Source organism: Anthonomus grandis, chromosome 10 (assembly GCF_022605725.1).
Source record: "Anthonomus grandis grandis chromosome 10, icAntGran1.3, whole genome shotgun sequence".
Lineage (NCBI taxonomy): Eukaryota > Metazoa > Arthropoda > Insecta > Coleoptera > Curculionidae > Anthonomus > Anthonomus grandis.
This window is the reverse complement of record NC_065555.1, coordinates 11628360-11651012: the sequence shown is the minus strand read 5'-3', so window position 1 is coordinate 11651012 and position 22653 is coordinate 11628360. Positions and strand designations below refer to the sequence as shown.

General features: G+C 30.0%; 1 protein-coding gene across 3 annotated transcripts in view; it reads right to left on the bottom strand.

Moving 5' to 3' along the window:
• Positions 1–22653, bottom strand: part of LOC126741705 (tyrosine-protein phosphatase 10D) — a 90821-nt gene that overhangs the window by 19090 nt on the left and 49078 nt on the right. For all 3 annotated transcript variants that reach the window (XM_050448242.1, XM_050448240.1, XM_050448243.1), the window contains exons 5-22: positions 21129–21335; positions 20897–21065; positions 20056–20243; positions 19626–19760; positions 19372–19547; positions 16243–16465; positions 15976–16114; positions 15785–15916; positions 15625–15723; positions 14729–14910; positions 13187–13391; positions 13047–13120; positions 11727–11967; positions 11259–11427; positions 8065–8175; positions 7848–8003; positions 7587–7774; positions 1923–2041 (exon numbers count right to left, since the gene is read on the bottom strand). In XM_050448242.1, the coding sequence (XP_050304199.1) occupies positions 1923–2041; positions 7587–7774; positions 7848–8003; positions 8065–8175; positions 11259–11427; positions 11727–11967; positions 13047–13120; positions 13187–13391; positions 14729–14910; positions 15625–15723; positions 15785–15916; positions 15976–16114; positions 16243–16465; positions 19372–19547; positions 19626–19760; positions 20056–20243; positions 20897–21065; positions 21129–21335 (2913 nt within the window). The remainder of the gene's footprint in view (positions 1–1922; positions 2042–7586; positions 7775–7847; positions 8004–8064; positions 8176–11258; positions 11428–11726; positions 11968–13046; positions 13121–13186; positions 13392–14728; positions 14911–15624; positions 15724–15784; positions 15917–15975; positions 16115–16242; positions 16466–19371; positions 19548–19625; positions 19761–20055; positions 20244–20896; positions 21066–21128; positions 21336–22653) is intronic.

Sequence of the window (22653 nt, the reverse complement as noted above, 5' to 3'; positions counted from 1 at the left end):
TTGTGCTTACTCACACTGCCATTATTATGAAATGTAGCTTCGTCTGAAAACAGCACCAGATCAAAAAAATCAAGCTGATGAATCCTATTGTGCGCCTTCTGACAAAAAGCGATCCTATTTTCATAATACTGTGGTTGTAATTCTTGTAATAATTGGATATGGAAATTTTGAATGTTTTTATAATAACACTTAAAATTACTATCATCCTATTATCTTCATTTGTAGCTGGCTTGACCCGTATATGACTCTCATACATGATGAAACGGAAATTACATATCCCGTTCCTTCCGACACTATCCTTTGAATTTTGAACACTTGTGGTTGGAGATATCTACTTTCAGGATACAATTGACCATAAAATCTACACGCTAAAAGAGTATTTCTTTCGGCAGCCTGCAGGGCATATATCGTATCAATAAGTTCCTCACGTGGAAAATTCATCACGTATAATTAAAATTAAAAATCTCAACTAATTTAATAAATATTTATAATAGATCGATTAATTGGAGGAGAAAAAAATTCTTAATCGTAAACAAGGCTATTAAAACGATTCACAGTGATTGTCTTTGACAAATAACTGCACACCACCAATATTTTTTTTTCCAAGAAACCTTGATAAAAATTTCCAAAATATGCTTTTTATGTTTACCTTATAAGGCACTCAAGATATCTTGATAATAAAATATCACTGCCAGTCAATAACAGGTATCTCAGACTAACTGTGATACCAATTTCGTGAGTCTATGTTCAATCCGTAGTTAGTTATACTTTTTTTAAAGAAAACCTCTAAAAAAATCACAAAAAAAACTAATTATCTGACAAAATAAGGCTCTCTTTTTTGGTCAAATAATATAGGTCGTTCCATTAAAAAAAATACATATTTTATGATAACGTTTTGTAGGTAAATGGAAAAAATATTCTTAGTTTGTAGATTTTTGGCAACCCACACAACTTTGCTATAGAACTTTTTGCTTTATGTCTTATAGTTTAGAGGCTATCGTTGCCGCACGTCTTGTTGACGCACCCTGTGTATAATATAAATGTTCAGTTAGTTGATACGAGTTTTTTACTTTATAGAGACAGATTTATGAAGTTAAACACACCTCTTTCTACACATTATAACTATAACTTTTCGTTTTACCAATAAGTATGTTCTATTAAATGGATTTTAGATATTTCTATTATAAGTCCAAGATTTTTCTTAGTGTCTATTGCATAACTATTTTCTATTATGTTTATGGTAAGTTTTAATTTAAGAAAAGTAAACTTTTGTGATGTATTTTTCTCTATCTTTTATTTTTAGTCTGAATGCATACTATATTAAAATAAGTAATCAGACTACCTTTTGATCGAGGAAACCTATCTTAAAGAATTTAATTGACTATGTAATTAGGTTTAAATACGTTTAACAAGGTGTAAATGATAAAATACGCTTGTATAAAATCTCTTACCTACACACAATAACTATAACGCTAAAATTCTTAATACTTTAAAACTCACAAAAAACAAACATTTAGTAATAGTGGTTTCTCTTATATTCATTAACAAAAAGATAACTGGTTAGACTTATTGGTTAAATTAAAAACCATAGTCAATAAAACACTACTCATTTGCATAAATGTATCATCAGTATGTAACCAACATTTTAGCATAAAATACATATGTTTTTTTTACTATAATTAATCAGTAATGTTTTATTTATTTTGTCTAACAGGGGTATAACAATAACTATGAAAATTACTTCTTAATTTAATTTTTGCCGCATTTCGAAAGCTAAGTTTTGTTTTATAACATGTTAATTATACCTTCAAGCCTAAGTAGTCCTTGAGTGCATGAAAAAAATTATAGACAGTCTAGAAATTACTACTACATTAATTAAAAAATATCATTTTTAGAAAAATTAACCTTATGGGAAGACTTACCCGTTTGTATGGGAAAACTGTAGCTTGTATCTGTAAACTTATCCGGGGCGGTAAAAGCTCTTATTTTCACCCTATAGATCGATCCTGATTTTAGCGGTCCATTACAGTAACCAACTTGCCTGAAAAATATTAAAATAAAATTTACGTGTCGTTATTAAAATTCGGATTTATTACAAAAATAATTCGTTGCACGGGGCTTCCCACGCGCACACACCTCGCATCAATGAAACAAATTAACAGGATGGTACATTTTTAATAAAGCTCAGGTAGGTATTGTAATGTTTTGTTTGTGGTCGCATTAATAAGGCAACCGCAATAATATGAAATTCGCAGAAATGTAAAAGTAGTTAGAATTACACCGTGAAATACTAGTAAGAATAAGATTTTTTTTTAATATTTACTTACTTCCTGCCGTTCGGAGCTATGAAATGTAAATATTTTTTAATTAAATATTAAATATGCATTTCAGATTTATAGGTTGTTTATGTCTTAACTTTAAAAAATTATATGGCGAGTAATCCTTGAGACTACTGAGTAAATCTTTAAGACATGAATTTATGAAAATTTCAAAAAAATATTTAATAGCTGAAAGAATTTGTCCATTATGCTCAAAGAGACTTAATACAATTTACAAAACGAAAACACGCAAACTTGGTCGCAAAAACTATATAATCAGATAACTATAATAGTCAATAAATTTTACTCCCAGTGTTATCGTGTAGTTAGTAGATAGTATGTGTGTGTGATGGGTCTTTGACCATTCATCGTAACATATTACCTATAATTTATTTGATTATATAGTTTTTGCTACCGAGACTTTGCGTTTTTACGTAATGTTGTACTTTTTAAGCGGATTAATTAAAAAATATTTTGGCTACACTTTATTGGAATTATAAAGGAGCCCTATCAAAAAGCAAATATGTGATTCCATTATTATTCATTTAGTATAACTTATAAAAGTATTTGTCAGAAAACTGCTTTTTGAATTAAAATTTGATTGAAAAATTTTTGTAGTAGAATTAATTTAGAAATTGTGAACTTTATAATATTATATAGGAACTATAAAAATCTCTTTAGATAGCATGAAAGTAATGTGCACTTGCTTGGTAAAGCGAGTTTTTATTATTTGTTAACACTATTTACTAAATATTAATGCTGCTAATATAAGAGTTCCAAGGTCTATTAATTAAGTATCAAGTTTGATTGCCTCATTTATAAATAATAGTTAATTATCAGATAAGTATTACTTAAAAAAAAATGTTTGCTAGCCCTAAACTACACCAATTTATTATCCAGATATTGAAATTATTGATGTACCATCCAAAAAGTTTTATTTAGCTTTAAAAGTTAAATACTACGTGTATTAATAATGTAATTTTGTTTTGCTTATACCTATAATATAGCATGGATTTTGAAAATGTTTGGGCTTTATTATATTCACAGGGTACTATGGTACACGGGTATTGTAACAATTTTGAAAAAATGCCACATAATAATTTATTTTTGTAGATAGGTAACTCGATAGGTAATAAAAATTCTCAAATAATAGAATAGACTTTAATAAAAAATAGTTACAGAAGGTTTTGTATTAATATTAATCATCATCCGATTCAACCATGTCACCGAGAGTATAATCTTCATTGTTTCGCCCGTTTGTTTGATGGCCTGCATTCAACGTCTGTCCTGGATTCAACGACTTATAGAAATCATGGTGTATTGGTGGTACATATGGTAGAAGCTGCATCAAGATCCATTTCTTCTAAAGGAAAATCACTATTATAAACTTCTTTATAAAAAAGTTTCATTGGATACTTTTTTTTTGAAATGTAGCCATTGCATTTTACTTATTCCTGTAAGATTTGATTTCATAATGTTGTCCAATGTCCATGGGAGATATACATTTAAAATCCTCAGGCTGCATTTTTACTACATTAAATTTTCTACTGACTCCTGCTATAAAATTAACCCAATCATCGGGAGTAAAAACGTGAGTTAGCCATCTCTTTGCTTTTTCAATAATGGCAAAATTTTGATCGCATTCCATAAAGGAATGTCCCGAAACCAAAAAACGGTGGTCAACACTTTCGATATGTGTAAATTGCACAATATACATCCAAAATTTTATTATGTTCTTGTTCTTGTTTGGATCACCACAGTTATCACTGAATGCATCGATGTGGGTCACTGTTTTTGGCAAACTTTCAATATACTTCAGCAAGCATGACATGACTTCTTGAGAACCTTTCGACCCTTCATCTTCATGCCACATGTATATATTACCAATTCCGGATGATAAATCGTGGATTCCTAGATTGTTTTTCCATAGTTTCCATAGCTGGCGCAAATAATATACTTTGCTGCATGTCAAATGCGGAGTGGGTAAGGTTTTTTTGTAGATCAAAACAAATAGCACGTTTTTCTGGACACTGTCTTGCTGATTCCTTGGCGGCGTTTTTTAAATTTTTGGCTGCTTCGGCTTCACGTAGATGACGATCATGTTCTCTGGCAACGCAGAGCCCTCTTCAGATTCTGGATCACAAGAATTTTTCTGAGTAATGAACGTGTCACACTTTGTACATGTGTCTGAACATGGTCGGTGAAAAGCTAAGTTGAAAGGGGTTTTAAAAATGTATTTGCGAGCGGTATATTGTATCTGAGGGGTTTTGCTTAGCTTTAATGGTCGGGCTTCTTTTTCGTGACAAAATTCTTTGTATAGCTTGTACATTTTTGTTACATTTAACTCGGGAGACAAATACTTGCGATTCGGATTGTCTTTTCTAGTATAATGACTCACAAATTTTGGAAATGAGTTTAAAGACTCACGTCTATTTTATTGCTAGGGACATGTCTTCCCCTTTGATCCGTTTGCACGACTCCAGACTCCTTCTTTTTCTTTGTGACGTTATAAAACCGTTTGCGGCTAATATCTAGAGTTCTCAGAAAAAAACTCTTTGCATACACGTTTATTTTGAAGTTTTATCACAGTGCTAATACTCTTTTGTCTGGTGATTTGTAGACGGTGCATTTTTGGAGCGTTATTTTGTATGCATGATGCAATAAAGGTGCTCTGTAGATCCCATCCATTAGTTTTGTTTCCAAGATTCCAATAATCAGTAAAAATTGTGTTTTTAACTTCCTCCGTAAAATTTTCTGTACACTTGTATCTGCATGTATGGTCATAAGCCTTAACAGATTTTGCATGATGTAGTTCACCCTTGCGACCAACGTATTCCTGGCCACTGTTTCTTCGAATTTTTGAACAATTTCTTTTCCATGTCGCAGTTTTACGAACCCTTTTTCTGGACTTCCCATTCCCAGCTTCATTCAAGTTTTGCACTTCAGCATCATCGCCACCAGTGCTACTTGGAACATAATCTCCATCTATATCAGAGTTGTCGGAGAATGGCTCTGAAAAATAGTCATTTTATTAAAATCTGTTGTAGGTATTTAGATAATAATGAAAAAAATGCAATTATTATGATTATGTTCTTAGTTCCATATGAATTTGTAACGCTATAATGAAAAGAAAACTCGATTTGTATTATCATAACCTTAAAAAATTGATATCATAAAATATGTACCTTAATTTTTATTTTAAATAGAAATTTTTCTTGCTATAATAACTACTTACCTCTTTCATCGTCTGATGTAAGCATTTTGAAATTAAAAATGCACTTCGATCACTATTTTTCACGATTTTAGTACGACAACTGACACTGACAAAATCGTTAGTAATCAACAGAATATAACAGTTTCCTTGGCTGCAAATGGATCCAAGTATACTTGGACCCGTTTAGCTCTAAACAACTGTTAAGATTTGGTAAGTAGTACATTTTCTTATTGATAGATGGAGCCATTAAGACTTGTTTTATGCTTGGATCTCTTTGCCACCAAGTAAATGTATATATTAAGTTTTGATTTCTGCACTTAACACGATATTGAAAAAAACTCGACTTGGACCCCTTGGCTTCTGACCCCCTCAATTATAAAGCAAATATTATTTGTATTATTAGTATCTATCTATATTATGTTTTATTGGATAACAGTTGTTTATTGCTTTTGTTTAATTACAAAAAGTGATTTATTTCATTAAAGGAAAATGTTAAAAGAAGGAAATGTACATATGATGAATTATACTGAATTATGTTGTGTTGCTGAAGGTTTGCTAAAGAGGTAAAATTCTATTTTGTGACCAAAAAATCCAAGAATGGTAACTCATTATTTTTTCAGTAAGTAAAGTATATTATTACCTGCCGTATTAAGGCCCTTTATTTTCTCTATATATGTAGTAGATATGCAAAGTCTCCTTCCACAAGCCAAACTACAGCAATACGCTAATGACTTTCAGATATAGCTTTCTTTTTCTCCGAGTATTTTTTCTATATTTCAACAAACTTTTGTATGCACAAAATCATAACTTAAAACTTAATAAAAGTAAATTATCAATTATTCTTTTTGGTAACAATAAAAATCAAGTAAAAACAAAATTATCTGACACGATTATTATTCAAATAAATAGCACCTCTTTGCAGTAGTTACTGAAGTGAAAATTTAGGAATGTTTTTGCTATTTAATTCTATATTATAATAATAATATTCTCATTTCAAACGCATGTTAAATAAAAACTTGGTATAGCATACATACGTTTAAGAAAAATAAAAATTTCTTAAAAAAAATATTTTCCACAAAAACTAAATAATATCTATGCAGTTCTCTTGTTTTATCAATGTTTGAATCTCTTTTCCGTCATCTATAGAAGTAAAAGGGATAATTTAAATTTGTTTGTTCTGGGCATTTTGATGTATTTGGAATATTTTTGTATGCATTATTTATTTTTTTGTTGTGAATGTTCGCCTGCTTTATGCATCTTATATTTTCTCTAACAACTGAAATTTACATTTCATTGCTGTTTTTTTTCTTGGTTCTCGGGGTCCTTCGCTCCTCCCCTTTCGCAAATTTTCTAAACTTTTTCTTGCTCCACAAGTTTTTTTTTAACTTACCTTTACATTTGTCAGAATTAAATTAAGTTTCATTTTATATGTTGACTTCATTAAAATATTGTAAAATTCATAAAAGAGCTACTTCACACAGGCTTTAAGTAAACGAGTCTTGTGGATTGATTATATGATCGCGAAGTAGTTCTTATTTGCCAACTTTTTCTCATTATTATCTATATTTTAAAGACAAATCAAAATTTTTGAATTTGAAATTTAATTTTTAAACGAGGTACACACGGGCAAAGTTTAAAAATTCCATAATTTTTAATCACGTAGTGCTTATAAAATATAATTGACCCTTTCACTTTAAAAATATGATAAGCAAGCCTAGCCCTTTTTTATTTTAATAATGAATTTTTCAATTGAAACAGTCAAATGCAATAAAAAAGTATTGCAAAACAGTAAAAAGTGACAAAAATATGTTTATAAATTACAATAATGACAAGCTTACCCCTAAGCAGGTTTTAAACTATAAAAAAAAGCCATCATTAAGTGGAATGGGGTTTTTATTTAATGAAATCAATTTAAAAAGTAAAAAAAGTGCCTTAGTAAAAATAAATTTTCTTTTATATAGAATATAAAGAATTGATATTCATAGGAAGGAGCTATATGTCCGGCGAGTTTTAACATTTTGGGAATTTAAAAAATATAAAAATTTTGTTCTTACCTTATATCACAAGTGTCTGCACCGATAGTGAAATCTTCAATAGAACTATTGAAAAACGGATAATAAGGCTCCATAACCTGATACGGTGGCCAAATTGAATACGCTTGAACATCTCGCCAACTAGGCATTTCCAATCCTGACGCATTCTTTGAGTCATCTTCAGCTACTATGATTGCGTAGGACACGATCTACAAAAAATTGCATTAAAATCTAGATTTCTCTTAATAATTTTATTGGAATCTTAACATAAGGATTACTTACAGGTCCATTGGCTTCGCTAAAATAGTTTTTCCTAAATCTGATTTGAATGGTAGTAGAACTCTTGCAAACCTCAGTAGGTACTACTTGAACATTAGGTTTAGGGGGCGGCATTATGGGCATACGTTGTTTCCAAACAGTGGCTGGGCCAAAACCAACCTAGATGATAAAATATCGCATTAATAAAAAATTTGTTTCCACATTGGGACAAAATAGATACCTTGGTCTCTGCTTGGATTTTGAATACATAGGTTTTACCCGGCAGAAGCTGTTTCAATGTTCCTTTAAATTCATATGAGGCAAAATCTTTAAATAACATATGCGGAGATCCCTAGAAAATATTATATTTTAAGTTTTAAATAGCATTTTATATTTGTATTAAGAAGTTGCAATTTTTTTTAAAATTTACCAAAACTATTTATAAAATCGTCTATTAAACCTATACAGGGTGTCCCGTAATTAATTGGACATAGGTTAATGTAGGATACCTGACAAAAAAATAAACCGTTTGAGCTCAATATCGCTTAGCAAAATGTTATTGGTTTTCGTTCTACAGGGTGTTAAAACTAATTTTTTACTAAACATTTATTGAAATATTTTGGAATCCACTGGACAGATTAACCTAAAATTTGGCGTACTCTTATTATTTGGGATGAGGAACACGAATATGATATCTATTTTCCCATTACCACTAGATGGCGCCGCATACAACGACATTGAGTGATTAAAATGGTCATAACTTTTTTGACCTACCTGTACGCACATTTGCGAATGAAAATAATAAAACAGCATTTAATTCTAGTCAAAAAAGGCATACTTCTTTGATCTCCAAAAAGTAGACCGTTTTCGAAATAAACGCATTTTTGTATTAGGTTGCGTATGAACAAATTATTATCGGAGTTTCACAAAGTAGACTTTGCCTAGGATGAACACATCATAACTACGACCTGTCAAGGTGAAGTATTAATAAGTAAGTCTTTAATTTAGCTAAAGCTCGTGTTCTTGTTGTGTTATTTTCGTTTAAAAATACCGCGTCACAATGATTTTTCTAATGCTCAGATGCGGGATATGGTATGTGTATATGCTCAAGAAAATTTTCGAAGTCGAAGAGCACCGCAGCGTTATTTAGATCTGTATCCGAATAGAAGGCAGCCAAATCATCAAACATTTAAAGCGTTATACGATAGATTAGGTGAAACGGGCTCATTTCGTTCAAAAAACGTAAATGCGGGAAGACCAAGGATAATTGGAGCAGATATGGAAGATGAAATTTTGGTTCGTGTTATCGAAAATACTGAAACCAGCACAAGACGTATTGAGGCAGCCACTGGTGTAAGTTATACTCCAAGAAAAACTGTATCCGTATCATTTCACTCCAGTTCAAAATCTTCTTCCTCGAGACTCCAATTCAGTCAATTTTTAAGAGAGCGCCAATTGAATGATCCATTTTTTTGTAATAAAATTTTATTTACGGATGAAGCCACGTTCACAAGGAGAGTTCTTTTTAATTGGCGTAACAATCATATCTATTCGATGGAAAATCCTCATGCTTTCCAAGAACACCATTTTCAACATGAGTTTTCAATAAATATTTGGTGTGGTATCTTTGGGGATTGTATTGTGGGACCTTTTGAATTGCCAGCTAAGCTTAATAGAGAACGTTATCTAAATTTCTTGAGGAATGATCTACCCATTCTTCTAGAAGATGTGCCCCTAAATTTAAGACGTGACAGTTGGTATATGCACGATGGTGCACCGGCACATTATTCACTGCAAGTCAGAAATTACTTGGACGAAATTTATCCTCATAAATAGATTGGTAGAGGTAGTGAATATCCGTGGCCTGCGCGTAGTCCCGATCTTAATCCCTTAGATTTTTATTTCTGGGGCTACTTGAAATCACTTGTGTATAAAAATAAAATAAATAACCGTCAGGAATTGTGGCAAAAGATTGTGGAAGGCGTCAATACCATCAGGGCCCAAGAAGAATCATTGTTTAGAGTCAGGCAAAATTTAAATAAAAGAATTCGGCAATGTGTCCTAGTGGATGGTGAACATTTTGAACAATTATTATAATCAACAGCCTTTTCTAATTTTATCGTTGTTAATTAAATTTTAGATTAAGTGTTCATACGCAACCTAATACAAAAATGCGTTTATTTCGAAAACGGTCTACTTTTTGGAGATCAAAGAAGTATGCCTTTTTTGACTAGAATTAAATGCTGTTTTATTATTTTCACTCGCAAATGTATGTACAGGGAGATCAAACAAGTTATGACCTTTTTAATCACTCAATGTTGTTGTATGTGGCGCTATCTAGTGGCAATGGCAAAATAGATATCATATGCGTGTTCCTCATCCCAAATAATAAGAGTACGCCAAATTTTAGGTTAATCTGTCCAGTGGATTCCAAAATATTTCAATAATGGTAAAAAATTAGTTTTAACACCCTGTAGAACGAAAACCAATAACATTTTGCTAAGCGATATTAAGCTCAAACGGTTTATTTTCTTGTCAGGTATCCTACATTAATCTATGTCCAATTAATTACGGGACACCTTATATACAATATCAGAAAAATTTATTAGTAATATACAGGGTGTGGATTTAAAAAAAAATATAGTGGAAAATTATATATGATTTTATTGACTTTAGTTTCATGTAAAAGCTCATAAATTTCTTAACTAACAAGTAGAAGCTATAAACAATTATTTTGTTATAATACCTCCATGAAAAAGAGAAAGATGGGAACATTTACATACGTTCAAACTTCTATAGCGAATTCTGTGTTCAGAACAAAATATTAATTTTCTTTATAAACATATATCGAGAAACGCTTTGTTTTCGAAATATAGACATATCTTAATTTGAACGATTTTTAAAATTTCAGTTCTCAGTCTATCCATACGAGATTTTTTCTGCAATATTCTTGAACAAACATAGTACGCCACTGCTTTTTATAAAAACCAAAATAATTTCGAAAATCACTATTCAGTTAGAGGCAAATTTGATTCCTTGACTTTTTTTCGTACGATGCAAGCTTTTTTGAGTAAAAAATAAAAAGCATTTTTATTTTGACATAGTTAAAATTTCCTATATTATTAATTTCAATAATATTAAATTTAGTATAATCCTGGTATGGACATTTGCTAGGTTAAGTTTAAAGAATGACAGATGAGTTTTAAGCGTATATTAATTTTATATACATTACAGTTTATACGAAGTGTATTAGTCTCACTAGAGATTTGAAAATGTTGTTATTCAGTAGCTTTAAGTTTTGATATTAACGCGCCAGTTTTTGCGCCAAGTAGAAAAATACGAAAACTTATCAGAAAAAAATTATGACTGACAAAGTTATGTTTACCTGAAGCACCTCAACAAATGACTATAATTTTGTAGTTGTTCTATTCTTACCTCCAGCCCATAGGTAATAGTAAATTTCCTAATAACCCCATTCTGTTCCGATTGAGGCAAAGACCATTCAAAAACAATTTCGCTCGGTTGAATATCAATCGGTTCAAACTTCTCCACTTTTCCTGGTACGGACTCTTTCGTTTGGAAACTTTTGGATAGTGGTAAAGACCTAAATATTGCTGATTAGTATCTGTTTCATATCATTTTCATTTAACGTAATTTTTAAAATATAATTATCTTAAATAGAAGCACGTAAAAAAAAACAATATAATGGCAAATATTAAGAAAATATAAATAAATTAATTTTCAGAGACAATAGATAAGCAAGCTATGGTGATAGTTGCTGAGATTTCAATTTAGCTCACACAAAATTGTTCATACTTTATAAACAATAATGTAAACTGTTAGTGCTAATTACTCAATTTATATTATCTAATGAGAAATAAATAAAATAAACATATTAATTACCTTCTTAGAATACTAGATTCTGTCCCACTTCTTACGACAACTGTAAATGTATAGTTCCTATGAGGTTTTAGGTCCGTAATGGCTATGGTATTGTGTAATGTCAAATTTTGCACAAAACCATCTTCGGAGTTAAGATATTGAACTTCAAAAGCATTGTACTCGCCCCTTGGAAAGGCCCAACTGAGAGTAATTTGGGTATCGGTTATATGACTAGCGTTGATGCCTGTTATTGGTTCTGGATCTATAATGAAGAGTTTTAATATAAGATTAAAAAGACAGTCCGAAGTGTTAGTAGGGTTATATTTTAATTTTTTAGTTTAAAATAATACACAATGCACATTAAGCATGTGGTTTTATTATTGTTTCTTAAAAATTCCTCCTTTAGAAGATTTCATTAATAGTATAATTATGTATATTTTGAAATATTTCAGTATTAAAAATTAAAAAATATTATCTGTTTTTGTTATGTTTATTATTATATTTTCTCTTTTCTCTTCTTCGATGTTTGCTCCCCCTTTACAGTTCTGGTATTGCACAAAAAACTTACGAATGGTGAGTTTTAAATAATTCAATATTATTTAAATATTACTATCTTATATAATATCTTGATGATATACATTTTTTTAAGTTCATATTTGTAAATATTTTAATTTTGTATCGTAAAGCTAATATGCACTGAATATTATTTTAATCTTAATAGAAACTATTAAATATATTCATTGGCCTTCTAATTTTCAATCGAGTTGTATATACTGTAAATAAATTGTGTGAAAACTTTTGGCCCTGAAGATCTATATAAAAATCTGCACCTATGTTTATAGTGATCATGTGCTAAGATTAAAAAAGAAAAGGCCTAATATGATATCATAATAACCTTAAGATTTTAAATAATAGATATAAGGAGTCGCCAAGCATAAAAAAAATTATTGTGTTTTAAACAAAATATCGAAAAATGTGGCATCTTATCAAAATGTTTTACTGTGTGTTATTAAAATTATTAAGACTAATTCAACATTTTCAAAAAACCTCTTCAAATGCAAACTTACATATTCTACTAATAGAAATTTGACATATTAACCATAAATCATACGTCAAATATTTGTCTTTGCAGCGCTCATTGAAGCAGAATTAAATATCTAAATTAAATTTTTGTAGTATTAAGCAGCACTTATGTCAAATTTCTCAGACAACATTTTTAAACTACTATGAGAAAATAACTTATTTGGGATTTCCGTAAAGAAAATTAATATTTATATTCACAAATCAACGAAAAAAAAAACAAATAACAGTAGATTTAAATACATATAAGGTATTACTTACATAACCTGTCCTGCCTTTGTAACGGTTGACTGGCTATTCCTTGTGAAACGGTCCAAACAGTTATGTTGTACAACCTAGAATAATTAGGACAATGGTTTTTTAGTTTTAGAATGAATAAGATATTTTGCTGAATAACTTACCTTCCAGGTACCAGGTTAGAAAATGTCACCAATCTGTCCGAGTCATTGGCAGCCTTTTCTTGATCTGGTATATTCGGCTCAGACAGAGAAAATCTGTATAAGTCAAACTTGGAAGAAGCCTGAGGGGTTGGGGTGTATCGTAGACCAATTGAGTCGGTGGTATCGGGATTATTGACTACCACTACTTCTGACTGAATTAGTGGCACTAAAAAAATTTACAGTTGAAATGTGTCTAATGTATAGTTTAAAGTAAGATGCAGGATGGTGTAATATTGATATAATAAGCGATTATTGTTCTGAGCCTGAGATGTTTTTTAAGCAGAGAACAGGAATTTGCTTAATCTAGATTAGCTTTAGTTAAAATCAGTTAGGAGATTTATTAATGAAAAAACAGTACTACAACGAATTTAAATCGTGAATAAAATATGCGGTAAAAAAATTTTGAACTACAGAACCTTAAAAAGAACGTTTGCTAAAAAACACTTTTAGTCATGTCAACTTTGGTTACATACAACATAATTTTTATGAGACCCCAAAAATAAAAGTAGGGGATTAAGGTTGGGCAACAAAGAAAACTAAACCACCTCGGCCATAGTTGGGTCGCGCAAAATGTGGTGAAGCACCATCGTAAAGAAATGACAAATGCGATATGACATAAAAAGGAACTTATTCAAATTATGTCGCAAGAATTATAAATAAAGAGCTCCAGTTTTGTAATGTAAACATTGCATCATCTGTAACTAAAATGTTTATGGTAAAGTTTAGGTTTGGCGAGGTGCATAATCCCTTAGAAGTAAAACTTGTACCCGTTGCATAGATACAGTAAATTCGTGCCTTAAAATCCGCCAAACTATGACTTGTGATAATCCAAGTTGCGTGTCCATAAGTTCTTCATTTGAAAAATTATTAGGCCTAATTTTAATTCTAATTGCGTCGAGAAAAAACGAAATACGACCACAACTGATTCCATTGTCTTGGTACCAAAGTACTACGACAAATAACAAAAATCATCCGGAATTGTTAATTGATAAACAAAATTCCACCTGATGAAGTTGATAAGTTTTTGCGAAAATAAATTATTTCAGAATCTAACATTTTGTTCATTATTAATTTTTTGTCATCAGCAATAATTTCCCAAGTTTATGTGTATAGATTAAGAATCACCCTATATAGCAAAAATTATCTAATTTAATACGTGGTCAATAATAGTCACATTAAAATTATTGATAAAATAGCTTATTTATATATAAGTACAATATATGATGATGTATAAAAGAGATTTTTTTTTAGTTCAAGCTTCCAGGAAATACCCTGTACGACTAAAAATATTCTTAAATTGTTAGACTTATAATCTTGTATCCAGTGTAAAATAATTGTTTTAAAATTATGAAAAAATAGACTATTTCACGAACCTGCATAAATAATGATCTGGGTTCGTATTTATTCTCATATCGTTTTATTTATAAAGAGTAGGAGATGTTAAAAGTCAATTAACATATTTTCAAATGACACTCGTATAGTTATTATGTAAAAGACTCTTACTTGTTCTCACTCTTAAAGTGGTATTATCGCTCTCTAAATCATTTGAAATAGCTCTGATGTCAAATATGTATTCTTCACCAGGCATAAGATCCCCCACTAAAAGTCGAACCGGTCCTGTGCCATTCTGATTTTGGCTGACCGTGTTCTTATTTTCTTGTGATGGTTTGGTTGCTTCCCACCATCTAAAAATAAAAATAGAATATTAAGAAAAATATTCAATTCGTATCATTCATATCATTTATTCAAATACAGATGGTACTTAAAGCCCTAACTGGCACGTTAAATCAAGAAGTAGTGGAAGAATTATAAATTTTTACTCTATTCAGCCCATGGGTAATAAGCTGGGAACTCTGATGAGACTACTCCATAGATTATTTAATTTAGGTCACGAATCATTTCATAATACAAATATCAAATTAATACTTAGTAAAAACTATTGTCCCATTAATTTTATAAATAACTTGTATATCTAAATTTAAAAGCAAAAATATAATAATCAAATTCTTAAAAGGAAAGTCCTATATTTTACGTTTTCTTTTTTTATTAAAGGTTTGTTAAATAAAATTAATAGATAATTTAGGAATACTGAGACTTTAACAAAATAACCTTAGCAAAAAACCTTTTTATTTGCCAAGAGCAAATTGTAAATATTTTATAATCTTAAACAATAATTCAATGTAATTATTAAGTAATTTGTTGACTGTAATTTATTTTCCTTTTTTTTGCTTGGGTGTACTCACAAATTAATTTCCATTGTACACCTGCGTTGCATGCCATATTTATTATATATTTCTTGAGAAATTTGAATAAAATTATTATTATACTACATTCTCTGTTCTAATAAACAAATTACCAAATTTACATTTTCCGGATTCTTAACTACATAAAGTACTTACTTTACAACGTAGAGTTCTACTCTTCCTTCTGGTCGTGGCCATTCCAATGTAATATTATTAGAATCGACTAAAGGTGCAATATTGGATACTGGATTTGGTCTAAAATAACATTACGTTAGTCATTATTTTTAAAAATCTTAATAATATTAAAAAAAATTACCTAACAGTTTGATTTAATTGCTGAGGTTCGTTGCTCTCCAAACCATAACTAACTGTATTAACTTGTATCGTATATCTTTCGCCAGGGGTCATGTCTGTAACTTCAGCTTCAGTATTTTGTACAGCAGGCAGACTGAAAAAAAAAAACAATTTGTAAGGATTACAATTTTAAAATGCCGTCTCTTGACCTACCGAACCCATTGGTTATCAGAGCCAGTCTTATATCTTATAGAATATTCCGAAATCAGTGATTCTACTGGTGCTTGCCATTGAACTATAACTGAGTTTGTTGTTGTTTTTTCTATTGTCATATTTCTTGGAGGCTTAGGAACTGAAATTTGCACAAAAAGAATAAACAAAAAGATCAGATTCAACCTTTTAATATAGGTACAATTTGCAACCAAAGGAATACAAAGTCTATGAATCTAAGAGTAGTATAAAGGAAATTATAATACTTACATACTGGTTGAAAGTATTCGTGAGGTTCACTCTTTAATCCGTGTGATATGGCGTAAATTTTTACCAGATACCCCGCGCCCGGATATAAATTACTAAGAATTATTTTTGAGTCGAATGTGTAAGCCGTCTCTTTTTCGTTTGTGTCGTTTCTAATCCACATAATTTCATATTTGTCTTGTTTTGAATTGACGTCTGATTTCCAGCTTATATTTAGGCCATCCACCTATTACGCAAAAATGAGACGTATATTAAGACTATAATGAAATGCCATTTCTAAATATTCAAATCAAAATAAAATATGTTACGTAATAAACTTACAGGGCAATTTTTCTAAAACTAAAAATTACTTATATTTATTACGCATACTAAACTCCTCCTCCATCCTTTAAAGGGTGTGCTGGCAGAGAGCCAACCACCTTGAGTAAAGGTAAGTAAACGTTTCATCAGGAAAAAAAATGTCCTTACTAAATGTAAAATATATTAATGATACACTTAAGATTGCAATTCAGAATTAATAATAATTTGATTTTCTAAAACCCATGTACGAACTTTTTTTGTAACTTCTGAAACGTAAAGCAATTGCTTTTCTATTTCTGTGCAAAAATTGCATTAAAAAGTCGGGACAAGCTGTGTTGGAAATGTTTCTGGCCTATAGACTTGGTTGATGGAATCGCTTTTAATAGATTATTTCGTTTAATTCATGTATTGTGAAAATGATTGACTACCTCATACTGATTTATATTTTTTGGCATATACCAGACGGGGATCACAAATATTAGACTTTTGGATAATTGCTTACTTGACTAGTATACTTTTAGAGCAACCAATATTCTGATAACTAATTTATGATTCAACAAGAGTAAATAATATTATCCTTAATTGCGGAATATTTTTGCTTAAGTCTCTTAAATTTAAATATTATACCTCTTATTTTTTGCACCAAATAATCAATCTGATAATTCCATTTTAAGTACTTTAAATAATTAGTGGTATACATGCCAGACTTTATTGAAAAGTACTTTACTGAGATTGAATTCCGGCAAATTTAAATTATAAAATTAAAATGGCATATATTTGGTTTTATCATAGTTCACGGTTAAATTTATTGCTAAACCAGGTAAAAATTGTTGTTAAGTTGCGCTGTATTTTTCTGCTTCATATGTAATACCTATGATATCCGCAAAAGCGACAACCGATCCCTCTGAAGTTATTTTTAGTACATCGTTGATATAGATAGACGTTGATGTGATTTATTCTTTATTAAGGTTATGCCCTAAGTTTAGTCTTTCCAATAAGTAATTTAGAAAATGTTTATAGGCTGTTCACGGATGCCTATATTAAATAGATTTTGCAATAAAAGGTTATGGTCTACTGTTTCAAACGCTTTGGCTATTGGCGGTTTATCGTAGGTTGTTATAGAGTTTCGACGTAAATAATGAGTTTACAGAATAATTTAAATATTAATAGAGCAGATGAGTGGAATTAATCTACATTCGCATTCGATTCGAAATAAATATTAAAAAAATTATTCTTTATAATAAACTATTAGTTGAGGAGAATATAAATATAAAAATAAAAATTCAAGATAATGACAACCCAATTTGGAATAATATTCTTGCTCTGATATACTGAATATTGTAGAGACGAATTGAGATAGAGTTGCTAAAAGGGTGAAAAAGAAATAACTAGAAGTAACTAACTAATATACCTAAATATATCCCATATTTCACCTCTAAAACAAAATAACACTTTTTTAAGTTTGTAAATAAAATATATTAACATTATAAATTCCTTCCTCGTCCGTGGAAAACCCGTTTCTATCCATGTGCATCTTCAGGGAAGTGAAAAGATGAAAATTTGAAGACGCCAGGTCAAAGGAATATGGGGGATAGTTTAAATCTGTTCATCGCAAGAAAAGTTAAAATTAAACTTTCAAATTTAAAAAAAGTCCAATATTTTTAAACTAGGGTCGTCGCTAATACACACACGCTGTACCCTTACATTCTAGACCAGAGTCTTAGTTTCGACATTATGCTGCATGTAAATATATTTTTCTGGTTCAGCAAAAAAATTCAAAAAAATTTTTTTAAATTATTTAGTGTTTATTTTATTGTATCCTTTTTAACGAAAAATAGTTATTATTGTAATAATATAATTGTAGATGCAATTACAATTAATTTATAGTGATTTTGATATTTTGCCGACAATTTTAATTAAACGTGACAACGCTGTTACAATTGGTGCCCTCAATGTATTGAGTAAAGGACGCGGGGAACCACTCGCGAATTATAAAGACGATGACGGTATGTGTAAAACGTAAAGGACAAGTGATTTATTATAAGACGATATTTCTACAAAAAAGATATTTGTGTAACATCACTATATATTATTTAATTATGAGCTGTTTTCTTATGTCCGAGTTCCATGACAAACTCTATTCAACGATAAAATCCTACATAATTATTATTAGTCATGTCACCCGAGTAACAATCGTAGACTACATGGATGCTTCGTCAGGCCATTTAAGACAAGATTTGGTTAATAAAAAGTATAATAATGGAAAAAATAAATTTCATTATTTAGGTACCAAACTTAAATGAGAATGGTTTATGAGTATGCTATAATTTATTATCATATTTTATAAATTTTGAATAATAATTTTTTGCCAAATTATAAAATGCTCTAGATTAAAATTTCTTTAATAGCATCATTAGAAATGAAATACAATTATTATCATCATACTCAATAAAGATGCCTCTTTCAACTTATTAATATAAAAAGTAGTTTTGGAAAAAAGTTTATTTTTTAATGGAATTTTAATATACAACAACCTTTAAAATCCAAATAAATGAAAAACTAGTTGCTAATATCTAATTTTTTCAATGTATTATTCATTTTGAATCAAATTATAGTTGTGTAATATCTTGTGATTAAGTAAATGCCAGTAAAATGGTTCCTCTGGATAAACTATTGGTCAAGAATAAATAAATAAAGCTAAAAACTCTAAGTTTAATAAAGTCACTTTTTCTTTTACATATCAAATATTTTATGCATTTTTTAAAATACAACAGTAGGGAATTTAAATTGTGCCTTCAACAATAGAATCAAGATAAAAATATTTCTTCTTACCATTGGTTTTAGATCCTCAATAATAGGTGCACTAGGTTTTGTAACCACATACATCGATTCCTCCTTCGATAACATATCTTTGGACACAGCTTGTACAGTTATAGTATAATTTCTACCAGGCAAAAGAGTTTCCAGCTCAATTTTAGTTTGGTTAGTTTTAACTGTATTACTGTCTCCTAAAATATAAATTTAGATTGTATTAATTATTAATATTACTCACATTTATTTAATAATTTAAACTGAAAGTTATTTACCTGTGGTGCTTTCTACTTCATGATAAGATACTAAAAAGCTATCTTGTGTACTATCTGGATGTGGCTTCCAAGAAATTGTTATCATTCCCATTTTGTCATCAAAGATCGAGTGTAGATGGCTTACAGGCAAAGGTTCTAAAAAGTTGTTAAAGAACATGTCAATGATGTAAATGCGCAGAAAAACATTTTAAAACAAAAATTCGTTGTTCGACCTTTGACCGCTATTGAGCAAGAAAAAAGACAGAAACATTATCTTTGTTATCTGCCCACTTGGTCCATCGTACTGCTCTTGAAAATTAAAGATTCAATGGGTCAGTGTCGTTTCACTTGGAAAGGCGTTTTTTTTTTTTAATTCATAATATTTATAACAGAAAATTAAATTTAAACATTTTAGTTCCAACTTAAATATTAACTATTGCACTGCACATACCTAGAGTAACTTCTGCTTGAACAGGCCATGACGTAACTTTTCCAGAAACGGTTTTGACTACCACCGCATATGTTTTCCCTGGTTCTAAATTATCTTTAAATTCCCAATCTGTAGGCTCGTCTTTTGGACGTGGTACTGGTGGTGGTTTACGTAATGTGCCGAGAGAAATCTGATATTTGTCGAATTCGCTAAAAGAAAAGAGATTTTTTATTTAACTAACGTAGATTGGTCTATAAATAATATACTTATTATACTATACAATATGTACTAATACTTTTGCTTGCCGAAAGTTAGTAATGTCACCTATAAAATGGTGCAAAAAAAAGTTTCTCAACGGTCTTGAAAGATCGTGAACGTTAATGTTAAATATCCAATTTTAATGTTTTTTTTTTTAAATATCTTAATATTAAATTAAACAATGAGGATAACAGGTATTTTTGAAATATTTGTTACCAAATAGACTACTTGTGATTGTGGAGGTTCAAAACTAAAATTTGATTTGAAGATATGTGCAAAAATTTAATAAAAATTGTATGAGATCGATATGTAATAAATTTCTCTTTCAAATTTCAATTCCGTTTAATCAAAATTAAAAAAAAACAATCAATAAAGACATCCTTCTAAAATAGTAAGCGTTGCTGTAATTTCTGGTAAAACCGGAAAAAATCTCGTTCTTGGGCGACAACTATCGCGTTTATTCTAAGCCTTAATCCTACTAACTATTAATTTATAATAAAAAAATTAAACAACTTAATCGGATTTGCTTACATAATAAAATAGGCTGGTAACAGTAATAATAAATGACACTGTATGATACAATGATAACGAATAACTTTCATACCTTTTACCAACAGGTGGTTCCCAATGCACAACAAATGAATTTGTGGTGATTTTGTCCTTTTCGAACGTGATTTTTCCGGGTTTAAGCGGAACCGTTCTGTACTGGGCTGTCGTTGGTGCTGATATTTCATCCTCTGACATCGTCTGAACCGAAATATTATAGGCACGACCTAAAGTAGTACAATATTATTAAAATAAGTCATATATTTTATTATAAGATTAATTAGATTTACCTGGTACAAGACCCTTAAATGCCGCTTGCGCAGGACCAGGGGGCTCTCCCTCCTTTTCCACATATAGAATTGAATCGTTAGCGTCCGGTGGATCAATAGAGACTTTGTAGTGAGTGTAGATGGCTGCTGGATAAGGTGGTTGCCAAAGAACCAAAAGGGTGGTTTCATTTCTAAACCAGACGATAAACTTGCCCGGTGTGTTTGGTTCTATAAAAATTTAATTTTCAGCTATATATAGTTTAGGGATATTTTAAATGAATATTTAGAACTGTTGATGTTTTTGTTTTTAAAAAAGCTTCTAGAAAGCGTAAAATCTGACTTTGTTAAACTACATAAGCTCGAAATAGAAAAATTACACTAATTAAATTATTTACTCGAAAAATATTAAAAAATTGTAATTAGAGATGTATATGTATGATAAAAAAGCTTTAAAAGAATACTATATGTTTTTATAATAAAATTAAAAAAAAAGTTACAAGGACAAGATATTATCACAAACTGTTTAGAAAAATATTATTTAAATTAAGACTTTGTTTTTTAAATCTAAGTTTTAAGGGATTTAAAATAAAAAATACTATAAATTATCAAAAACTAAATAAACGCCAATCTACTTGACCAAACATTTTTACTTACGCTTTATTACTATCCACTTAAGTGTGTTGGCTATTGAAAACATTCATAAATTAGAAAATTCTGTAAATCAACTTATGGCTCCATAAATATTAATGCACTATTTTATAACTAGAAAATATCAATAATTTTATAACCATCTGGGGTTATAAGCCGACAACTTTTACATAAATTGGGAAAAAATATGAGAAAAGACTACCACAAAAGTTGTATTTCGGTGCTGGATTTGGTGTGTTCTGTGAGACCATCAAAATATCAATTGTAAACAACTATCAAAAGTGAAGAAATAGTCCATACTTGCAGTGGAGTTGTAGGTTAAGGTAAAATGAAAATCCTCCAGTCTCCCTCCACTTATTTATTAAACATTTAGTTAGCTTAAAATTCCCTACATGTTTCGGACACAGTGGTGTCCATCATGGACGTGTGCCTCTTACCAATTTTAAACCTTTTAGCCCCTGATGATGTTTCATTAATATTTAACCATTAAATAAATAAATAAATAAATTATGGCTTCATTTGTACTTTCCAATATAGTACATATATAGGCAAAGTCTAGCTAAAGGCTAATTTAATGTTCAAACATTAGTTGCATAGTAAGAACCACTGTAAAAATATGAGAAAAGACTACCGCAAAAGTTGTATTTCGGTGCTGGATTTGGTGTGTTCTGTGAGACCATCAAAATATCAATTGTAAACAACTATCAAAAGTGAAGAAATAGTCCATACTTGCAGTGGAGTTGTAGGTTAAGGTAAAATGAAAATCCTCCAGTCTCCCTCCACTTATTTATTAAACATTTAGTTAGCTTAAAATTCCCTACATGTTTCGGACACAGTGGTGTCCATCATGGACGTGTGCCTGTTACCAATTTTAAACCTTTTAGCCCCTGATGATGTT